At 41.6% G+C, this 12,021-nt stretch overlaps 1 protein-coding gene across 1 annotated transcript in view; it reads right to left on the bottom strand.

Moving 5' to 3' along the window:
• PHLPP2 (PH domain and leucine rich repeat protein phosphatase 2) overlaps positions 1–12,021 on the bottom strand; it is a 70,405-nt gene that overhangs the window by 15,809 nt on the left and 42,575 nt on the right. The window contains exons 8-10 of the mRNA XM_023756040.1: positions 5,409–5,611; positions 1,476–1,536; positions 140–235 (exon numbers count right to left, since the gene is read on the bottom strand). Of these exons, the coding sequence (XP_023611808.1) occupies positions 140–235; positions 1,476–1,536; positions 5,409–5,611 (360 nt within the window). The remainder of the gene's footprint in view (positions 1–139; positions 236–1,475; positions 1,537–5,408; positions 5,612–12,021) is intronic.

Below are 12,021 nucleotides of genomic sequence, written 5' to 3'. Positions count from 1 at the left end.
CCTGCACTCAGCAGTACTGATATTTATGACACTAAATGAAAGTACCTATACAAAGTACCCAATCTAGGAGAATAATGAATACATGCATACACACACAGATATCATATATACATACATATATATATTAACACACACATACCTCATAGGACCCTCTGTCAGAAGATTATAGCTCACATCTAATACTTCTATCTTCTTTGCTTCACAGGCCCAGTCAGGGACACATTCCAGCTGGTTTCTATCAAAAATAAATCAACACAAGCCATCATTTACGATGATGAGTGGAACTCATTTCATTAGTCTGTAATATACCTGTTAACTGGCCCATGAGCCCCTTGAGGGCAGGAGCACTATACCTAAGCGTTCTTGGTCCACTACCGGAATGCACTAGGTGCTCAATGAATGTCGCTGATAGAGAGGTGGACAGAGATAAGCACCCAAACATGTATACTCCTGGATCAATTATACTGCATGCTCAAAGAAGATACAAAGGCTCTCAACAGCAGGAAAGCATATATATGATGGGATGACTGAAGGAGAGATGTGGAGAGACTTAATGGAAGAAGTGGCATTTTAAACAAACCTTTGAAGATGACTACAGGTAATAACTGGGGAAGAAGAATAGCAAATTCTGGGGAAAATGAACAAAATGAATAAAAGTGTGGAAGTAGGGGCACAAGATAACTAGTGGGGGGCTTCAAAACATTTAAAATGTGAATGCAAATATTTAGTAGAGCACTGAGCAGACACCTAGTAAAAATATTTTTTATTTTCAGATATTATTTAGTCTCTCTTGGCCTCAATGTACCTACTGATCAGTCGATTGAGACGACGAGGCAGAATGAAGTGAGGGCTGTAAGAGAAATGCAGATACGGCTACGATGGCTGAATGAAAGAAGCACTTTGTCAGGAATGGATCAAGGCAAGCTCCCTAAGATATAGGACATCTGGGTTAGAATTTGAAGAATGTGGGACAATGACCTGAAGAGAGGAGGACATTCTAAGAAAGAGGGGACAACATGAGTGAGAACACAAAGGCAAGGAAAGAAATGGCATGGCATATGTGGGAATTATAACAAGCAGTTTGGGGAAACGGAGCAGAGAGTGGTAAGAAACAGGCTGGAGAAAACGAAATCATGTCCAGAAGACTGTGACTTTACCCTGCAGGTATAGGGGGATCGCTGAAGAATTAGGAAGTAAGTACAATGTCAGTTTTGTAATTTAAAAAGTTCACTCTGTGGCTACCTTGAGGTCTGGTTGAGATGATTATATTAGTAAAAGGAAGACTAATCAGGAAGCTGTTACAGAATTCCAGACAAGAGATGATATAGGCCTAAGTGAGTGCTGATCCATGTGGAAGGGAGGGAGGGACTTCAGAAGTATTTAGATTTCTTGTGCCTCAAAACTACCAAATTATCCACATATGTCTTTTAAATATTAGGAATCAAACAAGCACCACCTTTATGAAGCACACTCACCTGGAAAGTTCTAGAGATGTGAGAAGACTGGGTACTGGATAGACATTCACTGCTGTCAGCCCTAATTGAAAAACAAAAGGGTGTCAGTAACATTGTCTAAAGAAGAAAGTAACTGAGAGTAAATAAGGAAAAAGTGACAGCGTCAGAAAGAAAACAGGCCACCTACTGACATGAACTAAAGACAAAAGCCATTGGGTAACGCACATGAATAGTGTGGTCCCAATTTGAAGACCAAATACAACTAATGAAGGATTGTGTGTACTGCACTGGACTCACGCCAGACCAGGCAGTTGTTAACAGTAACTACTTAATTTTTTTAAAAATTGATAATTGGATTTTCACTGGCAATATTTTAACTTTTAACTACAGTACAACATAGATACAGAAAAGGGCAACAATCTTACGTGCACAGATCGCTACATTTTTACACACAGAACACACCAGTGTAGCCAGTGCCCACTTAGGAAGCGGCCCATTACCAGCTCCCAGGAGCCTCCTCTCATCCGCCTTCCAGTCTCCGCCCCTCGTCGCCCTCACTCCCTATACCACAGGCTACTTTTGCTTATTTACATAAATTACACATACAGTCTGTAAAGTTTCTGATCTGGCTTCATTCACTCCTTATTGCACTTGTGGGATCTATTCACATTACTGCATGTACGTGTAGTTCATTCATTCTCCTGGCAGTATGAAACTGTTTATATGACTATACCACAATTTGTTTATTCATTTTAGAGGTACGGCACTGAAGTCTTTTCGAGTTGGGGTGACTACGAATAGTGCTTCTATGAATATTTTTTCCATGTCTTTTGTGGACTAATATAAGCATTTATGTTGAGTACTAGAGGCCCAGTGCACAAAAATTTGTGCACTTGGAGGCGGGGGGGGGGGTCCCTCAGCCCGGCCTGTGCCCTCGCAGTCTGGGACCCCTCAGGGGATGACCACCTGCTGGCTTAGGCCCGCTTCCTGGGGGATCAGGCCCAAGCTAGCAGTCAGACATCCCTCTGGCAGCCCGGCAGCCCTAGGGGGATGTCCACTTATCAGCAGGGAGCAGACCTAAGCTGCAGTCGGACATCCTTAGTGCTGCTGAGGTGGCGGGAGAGGCTCCCGCCACCACCACTGTATTGGCAGCCGTCAGCCTGGCTTGTGGCTGAGCAGAGCTCCCCCTGTGGGAGCGCACTGACCACCAGGGGACAGCTCCTGCATTGAGCATCTGCCCCCTGGTGGTCAGTGTGTGTCATAGTGACCAGTCATTCCCAGTCGTTCTGCTGTTAGGGTCAATTTGCATATTACCCTTTTATTATATAGGATAGAGGCCTGGTGCACGGGTGGGGGCTGGCTGGTTTGCCCTGAAGGGTGTCCCGGATCAGGGTGGGGGTCCCCGCTGGAGTGCCTGGCCAGCCTGGGTGAGGGGCTGATGGGTGTTTGCAGGCTGGTCACACCCCCTTTAGGGTGGGGGTCCCCACTGGGGTGACTGGCCAGGCTGGGTGAGGGGCTGATGGCTGTTTGCAGCTGGTCACACCCCCTTCAGGGTGGGGGTCCCCACTGGGGTGCCTGGCCAGTCTGGGTGAGGGGCTGAGGGCTGTTTTCAGGCTGGCCAAGCCCCCCAGCGACAGAAGCTCCCAGCCTCTCCTTTTTTTCTTTTATTCTGGGATTTATTTATCTTCAACAATTGAAACTTTGTTGGCTTGAGTGGAGATCAGAGCCAGCCACAGCAGGCAGGAAGCTTGGCTTCCTCCATCACTGGGGCAACCAAGCCTCCTGCTTGCTCCAGCTCCGTGGCTGCCGGCCGCCATCTTGGTTGGGTTAATTTGCATATAGTCGCTCTGATTGGCTGGTGGGCGTGGCTTAAGGCATAGCGAAGGTACGGTCAATTTGCATGTTTGTCTTTTATTAGTGTAGATAAGCTTAGGAGAGAACTGTTGACTACAGGGGGTGCATATACTGAACAGTTTTCCGGGGTGGTTGTACCAGTTTACACTCCCAACAACTGACACTGGTATTTTCAGTCTCTCATTCTAGTCCCTCTGGTATGTGTGCAGTGGTGTCCCTCTGGTATGTGTGCAGGGGTCAGTTTGCATATCCCCAATGACCTGTGAAGTTGACTGCCTTTTCCTATAGTAGCTGATCATTGGATAACTTCTTTTGCGAAGCTGACTCCTTTACTCTTGAGTCGTCAAAACTGCAAGTGTTGATGTGAATTCTTCCAGCTTGCTGAATTTAAGGATTCTGTAAACAGAACAGCTAAGTTCGATAAAGCCCCATTTTCTACAGTACTGTGACAGAACCTTGGTTACTAAGAAGGACTGCATCTATGTCAATAAGGTCTTTTCCAAAGGAGCCAGTTATTCAGATCTTTAGATACATTAAGAATAGAAAATGGTCCTGATAATATTTCCATGGCAAAAGACCTACTACCTTCTCACGATATCTATAAACAGCACAACACTCATCAGCAGTGACACTATTCTGACCTAATCGCAGCTATAATTTGAAGCTTCTGTAACATGGTTAAAGGCATCAAAAGAATTCCTTAACAATCTTCTATCCTAATAACGCATTTTAGAGATACAGAAAAGACAACAAAATAATGAACACTCTCTTCCACCTATCATGTAGCTTTTAACAAATTTTGACATTCTGCCTAATATGCTCCACTTTTTAAATTAAGAATTGAAACACTGCACATACCAGGTAAACATCATCCTGAATATGATTTTTATCATTCCCGTGGATTCTTTCATAGTGTTATGGCATACTTATAGCTAAGAAAACAACATTTTGTATGTTTTAAAATTTGATAACTATCCTAGTACATATAATTATGCACTTCCTTTTTTTACTCAAAAGTGCTTCTGAGATTTATCCATATTGACACACAAAGCTTTAGTACCTTGATTTCCATTGCTGTGCAATATTCTATCATACAAATATGTCATGGCTTAGTTTCCCTATTAATAGTCATATTTTTAATTTTTTTCACTATAACAAACACAATGCTATGCTAAGCATTCTTGTACACATCTCCTTCTACACATGAGTGTCTCTGGGAGATATTCCAAGCAGGGCCCTGTGTGTCTTTACCTTCTCCAACACCTCACACTGCTCTCCAAGGGGGTTTTATCAACCACACTCAAACTAGCAGTGTATAAAGAGCTGCCTCTCCCTATCTTCAATAGCACTTAGCATTATTTTTTTTTATTTGATGAGTATAAAATGGTATTATTTAAATTTTAATCCCTCTGACACTTAGTGAAACTGAACATTTTTTCCTTTCCTTCTTGAAACACAGAAAAAGTAATTATAACCTCTTTGGTAAAGATGAACTCTCCATTAAAAAATGACTTCGCCCTGACCAGTTTGGCTCAGTGGATAGAGCGTCGGCCTGCGGACTCAAGGGTCCCGGGTTCGATTCCAGTCAAGGGCATGTACCTTGGTTGCAGGCACATCCCCAGTGGGGGGTGTGCAGGAGGCAGCTGATTGATGTTTCTCTTTCATCAATGTTTCTACCTCTCTATTCCTCTCCCTTCCTGTCTGTAAAAAATCAATAAAATATATTTTTAAAAAAATGACTTCAACAAATAACAGGCCTTTTACATTGGAAAATATTCCTGGAGCAAATGACTATCAAAACGAGGGGTTTCTCTTTCTAGAACTGAGGCAGCACAAGGTTTTAGATTAGAAGTTGGCAAAGAGTTAAATATTTAGTAAATATTTGGCACTTAGTGAAGCTCAAAGCATCTTGTAATGTCTTTTGTATGCATATTTCAACCACTTCAGTTTTGAAAGCAAACTGAAAAGACAAGGCGAGGTCTCAATAACCCTCAAATTCTATTTTACAGAGAGGTGAGGACCACCACAGATGCCATTGTTCTTGGAAAGCTCTGATGAGAAATGTAAGAGAAGAAAAAGGAAGCCGGGCAGAGAACTCACTGTTGGAATTGGCGTAGAGAGTCCGCAGGGAGAAGCCACTGAGTGTCAGCTCCCTCAGCTGGTTCCGCTCACAATGCAGCTGCTCCAAGCTACAGAAGGAGCTAAGATCTAAGTCAGTCAGTTGGTTGTCCCGCAAGTCCATGTGGGTGATGTATTTATTTCCCTCCAGATTTTCAATTACCACGGTTTTCAAATGGTTCATCCTTAATATTCAAAAATAAGGAAATCATTAGAAACAAAATCTACCAAATGTGCTTATCAAAAGAAAAATAGGAGAGGTATGATGCCTTTCTCTCTTTCTAAACAACTTAAGAATTTCACTACTTGCCTCATTTTGCAAGGTACTAAGTTAAGCTTCTGTAACATGATTAAAGGCAGTCAAAAGAGAAGTCCTTCTGATTCTAGAACTGAGGCAGCACGAGGTTTTAGATTAGAAACTGGCAAAGGGCTAAATATTTAGTAAATATCTGAAGCTCAAAGTATCTTGCAGATAGCTGTACCTTAAGTTCTTTATTTTAAGTCAGATAATCCAGACTGGCAAATACATAACAAGTTAAATAAGGAGAAAGGAAAAAAGAACCATGATCCCACAAAGTTAGTTAACTTCCACCCAGATATCTAATAAAGTGAGGTAGGGACGAAGGGATCGGACCAAGGACCAGAAGACGGACATAACCTCTGGGTTAGTGAGCAGCAAAGCAGGCAAGGAGGCCACGGAAAAAGCCAGAGGAAGCAGCCCACACTGCCTCCCTCCCCTTGCTCTGCCTGTTCTCTCTAGTGCTAAGATTCACATTACATTAATTAATGGAGAGGAAAATAATCGGTATCTACATGGAATAGTTCAAGGGCAAATTATAGAAAATGGCTTCTTGGTTCCCTTATATACAAGTATATTACTTAAGGCACACAGGCCTGTTCTCATTTTCTTGTAGTCCAATACATTTTTCTATTACTCTATTTTTAGAAGGATAGCAAAGGCTTAGTGTAAATGACAGAACATCTCGTGTGTGTCTTTTACAGCTTCCCTTAAGAAAATATAACTAAAAAATAGAATTCTTAAAAAATTATTAGTAGAAAAAAACAGTATTGTGGGAGAAAATGGCGGAGGCTTAGACGGACGTGTTGGTGCTTTGTCCCGGACCAGATGGGGGCGAGCAGCTGAAACGGGTAACAATCAGCCCGATCAAGCTGGGGAGGTTCAGCTGAGAGACAGTCTGCAGCCAGGAAAGACAGAAAACTCCTAAAAAATGCGGATGGTTGGAGATTGAGGCTGAAACCTCCCTCTGGGCGCCAGCGCAGCGGCGGGACCGCGCCATCTCAGGCAGCGTTCACCGGCATCCAGAGATCGGCTACTAGCCCGGCGCTACTGACCCGGAGCCAGCGATTCGCAAACAGCGCGACTGCAAGAGCCAAGGGGAGACCTGCACCCCTCCACGGAAAGGTTGGACTTGCCTCGAAGATTCAAGCAACAGCGGCCTCCTGATCACCACACGCTCTGCCTGGGGAACAGTTGCTGCGTCTGAAGCCTCCCTCCACCAGCCAGAAGAGCCACCACAACTGTGAACAGCACCCATCAGAGGCCCTGCTATCAACAGAGGAGCCGCTGCTACCACAACCGCCCAAGGAGCAACCACAGACCGAGGAGCCACTGCCACCCAGGGAGCAGCCACTGCCACCCAGGGTCCAGCCACTGAACGATTCAACAACTAGTAATGTCAGTGAGATCAAACATGGGTAGACAAAGAAACCCCCAAAGGAAAGAAAAGGAGGACTCGCCAGAAAAGCAGCTAAGTGAGACAGAGATATGCAACATGACAGAAAAAGAATTCAGAATAAGGTTCCTAGAGTACATGCACCGGATGTTCAAGAAGCAAGAAGAAACAGATGAAAAACTCAACTACGTATGCAAGAAGCTAGAAGAAACAGGTGAAAAAATCAACAACTTAAGTAAGTCCCAAGAAGAAATGAAGAGCGACATAGCTGCAATAAAAAACACCATTGAAAGTATCAACAGTAGACTGGGAGAAGCAGAGGACCGAATCAGTGAATTAGAAGACAAGGAAGCAAAACACACTCAAACTGTACTGCAAATGGAGAAAAAAATTAAAAGACAGGAGGAGAGCCTAAGGGAACTTTGGGACAACATGAAACGAAGCAACATACGAATAATAGGGGTGCCAGAACAACAGAAAGATGAACATGGATTAGAAAACCTATTCGAAGAAATAATATCAGAAAACTTCCCTGAGGTGGGGAAGAAAAAAGTCACACAAGCCCAGAGAGTCCCAAACAAGGTGAACCCGAAAAGACCCACACCAAGACATATCATAATTACCATGGCAAATGTTCAGGATAAAGAGAGAATCTTACAGGCTGCAAGAGAGAGGCGGAAAGTAACATACAAGGGATCTCCCATTAGATTATCAAATGATTTCTCACAGAAACACATCAGGCCAGAAAAGAATGGACGGAAATCTACAAAGTGATGCAAAGCAAAGGACTGAATCCAAGAATACTCTATCCAGCAAGGCTATCATTCAAAATTGAAGGGGAAATAAGAAGCTTCACAGACAAAAAAGGGCTAAGGGAGTTTATCACCACCAAGCCAGCCATGCAAGAAATGCTAAAGGGACTGTTGTAAAAGAAGAAATATCAAGATCAGAAAGAAAACAGCCACACACACACACAAAAAAGAAATGGCTACAAACAAGTACCTTTCAATAATAACTTTAAATGTAAATGGACTAAATGCTCCAAATAAAAGACACCGAGTGGCTGAATGGATAAAAAAACATGACCCATACATCTGCTGTCTACAAGAGACCCACCTCATTGGAAAGGACTCACACAGACTGAAAGTGAAGGGATGGAAAAATATCTTTCACGCAAATGGAAAGGAAAAGAAAGCTGGGGTAGCAATACTTATATCTGACAAAATACATCTCAAAGTGAAGGCCATAACCAGAGATAAAGAAGGCCACTTCATAATACTAAAGGGATCAATACAACAAGAAGATATAACCCTGGTAAACATATATGCACCCAATGCAGGAGCACCCACATACATAAGAAAACTTCTGGAAGATATCAGGGGAGATATCGACAATAACACAATCATAGTAGGGGACTTTAATACACCACTGACATCACTGGATAAATCCGTTAGACAAACAATCAGCAAAGAAACAGCAATCCTAAATGACTCACTAGATCAGATGGACTTAATTGACATCTTCAGAACACTACACCCCACAGCTGCGGAATATACATTCCTCTCAGGTGCTCATGGGACATATTCAAAAATAGACCACATATTGGGTCACAAGCAAAGTCTCCACAAATTCAAGAAGATTGAGATCATAAAAAGCATCTTCTCAGACCATGATGGCATAATGTTAGAAATAAACTACAATAAAAACAACCCAAAATACTCAAACACTTGGAAGCTGAATAGCATGTTATTAAATATTGATTGGGTTACCGATGACATCAAAGAAGAAATTAAAAACATCCTGGACACTAATGACAATGAAAACACAACAATCCAAAACCTCTGGGACACAATGAAAGCAGTCCTGAGAGGGAAGTTTATAGCTCTACAGGCCTATCTCAAAAAACAAGAAAAAATGGTAGTTAATCATCTAACTCTACAACTCAAAGAATTAGAAAGAGAGCAACAAGAAAACCCCAGAGTGAGCAGAAGGAAGGAGATAATAAAGATTAGAGCAGAAATCAATGACATAGAGACCAAAAAAACAATACAGAAAATCAATGAAACCAAGAGCTGGTTCTTTGAAAGGATAAACAAGATTGACAAACCACTCGCCAGGCTCACCAAGAAGCAAAGAGAAAGGTCCCAAATAAACCAAATCAGAAATGATAGAGGCGAAATAACAACAGACCCCACAGAAATACAAATGATTGTTAAACAATACTACGGGCAACTCTACTCCAACAAACTAGACAACCTGGAGGAAATGGACAAATTCCTAGAAAAATACAACATTCCAAAACTCAATCAGGAAGAATCTAAAAACCTCAATAGGCCAATAACTATGGAAGAAATTGAAGCAGTCATCAGAAAGCTTCCAGCAAACAAAAGTCCAGGGCCAGACGGCTTCACAGGGGAGTTCTACCAAACATTCAAGGAAGAACTAAAACCTACCCTCCTCAGACTACTACAAAAAATTCAAGAGGAAGGAACACTTCCAAGCTCATTCTATGAAGCCAGCATCACCCTAATACCAAAACCAGGTAAAGACATCACAATGAAAGAGAATTACAGGCCAATATCCCTCATGAACATAGATGCCAAAATCCTCAACAAAATCTTAGCAAATCGGATCCAGCAGTACATCAGAAGGATCATACACCATGACCAAGTAGGATTTATCCCAGAGATGCAAGGATGGTACAACATCCGTAAATCAATAAATGTGATACATCACATAAACAAATTGAAAGAAAAAAACCACATGGTCATATCAATTGATGCAGAAAAAGCATTCGACAAAATCCAACACCCATTTTTGATAAAAACTCTCAGAAAGGTGGGAATAGAAGGATCATACCTCAACATAATAAAAGCCATATATGACAAGCCCACAGCCAACATCATACTCAATGGTCAAAAACTAACACCATTTCCCCTAAGAACAGGAACAAGACAGGGATGCCCACTCTCACCACTCCTGTTCAACATAGTACTGGAAGTATTAGCCATTGCAATTAGGCAAGAAGAAGAAATAAAAGGCATCCAAATTGGAAAAGAGGAAGTAAAACTGTCCTTATTTGCAGATGACATGATATTATACATACAAAACCCTAGAGACTCCATCAAAAAGCTACTAGACTTAATACATGAATTTGGCAATGTAGCAGGATACAAAATTAACCCCAAGAAATCTGAGGCATTTCTATACACCAATAGTGAACTTTCAGAAAGAGAGATTAGAAAAACAATCCCATTTACCATCGCACCAAAAAAATTAAGATACCTAGGAATAAACTTAACTAAAGAGGTTAAAGACCTCTACTCAGAAAACTACAGGACGTTGAAAAAAGAGATAGAGGAAGACATAAACAGATGGAAGAACATACCATGTTCTTGGATTGGTAGAATCAACATCATTAAAATGTCCATACTACCCAAAGCAATCTATAAATTCAACGCACTTCCCATTAAAATACCAATGGCCTTCTTCAAAGATCTAGAACGAACTCTCCAAAAATTCATCTGGAATAAAAAAAGACCCCGAATAGCTGCAGCGATCCTGAGAAAGAACAAAGTAGGTGGGATCTCAATGCCAGATATCAAACTGTATTACAAAGCCACTGTTCTCAAAACTGCCTGGTACTGGCACAAGAACAGACATATAGACCAGTGGAATAGAATAGAGAGTCCAGAAATTAGCCGAACCAATATGCTCAATTAATTTTTGACAAAGGAGGCATGAACATACAATGGAGCCAAGATAGTCTCTTCAATAAATGGTGTTGGGAAAATTGGACAGATATATGCAAGAAAATGAAACTAGACCACCAACTTACACCATACACAAGAATAAATTCAAAATGGATAAAGGACTTAAATGTACGACAGGAAACCATAAAAATTCTAGAAGAATACAAAGGCAACAAAATCTCAGACTTATGCCAAAACAATTTCTTCACTGATACAGCTCCTAGGGCAATTGAAACTAAAGAGAAACTGAACAAATGGGACTACATCAAAATAAAAAGCTTCTGCACAGCAAAAGAAACCATCAACAAAACAACAAGAAAACCCACCTCTTGGGAAAACATATTTGCCAACGTCATATCTGATAAGGGCTTAATCTCCAAAATTTATAGGGAACTCATACAACTTAACAAAAAGAAGATAAACAATCCAATCAAAAAATGGGCAAAGGATCTAAATAGACACCTTTCAAAAGAGGACATTCAGAAAGCCAAGAGACATATGAAAACATGCTCAAAGTCACTAATCATCCGAGAGATGCAAATCAAAACAACAATGAGGTACCATCTCACACCTGTCAGAATGGCCATCATCAACAAATCAACAAACGACAAGTGCTGGAGAGGATGTGGAGAAAAAGGAACACTTGTGCACTGCTGGTGGGAATGCAGACTGGTGCAGCCACTATGGAAGGCAGTATGGAGGTTCCTCAAAAAATTGGAAATGGAACTCCCATTTGACCCTGTGATCCCACTACTAGGAATATATCCCAAGAAACCAGAAACACCTATCAGAAAGGATATATGTAACCAGATGTTCGTAGCAGCACAATTCACCATAGCTAAGATCTGGAAACAGCCTAAGTGCCCATCAGTAGATGAATGGATTAGAAAACTGTGGTACATCTACACGATGGAATACTATGCTGCTGTTAAAAAGAAGGAACTCCTACCATTTGCAACATCATGGATGGAACTGGAGAGCATTATGCTAAGTGAAACAAGCCAGTCAATGAAGGAAAAATACCACATGATCTCACTCATTCATGGATAATAAAGACCATTACAAACTTTTGAACAATAATAGATACAGAGCAGAGCTGCCTCAAACTGATTGCCAAACTGCAGTGGGAAGGCCAGAGAGAGTTGGGGG

Source organism: Myotis lucifugus, unplaced genomic scaffold, assembly GCF_000147115.1.
Source record: "Myotis lucifugus unplaced genomic scaffold, Myoluc2.0 scaffold_88, whole genome shotgun sequence".
NCBI lineage: Eukaryota > Metazoa > Chordata > Mammalia > Chiroptera > Vespertilionidae > Myotis > Myotis lucifugus.
Note: the sequence above shows the minus strand (reverse complement) of the source record. Positions and strands in the feature narration are given on the sequence as shown.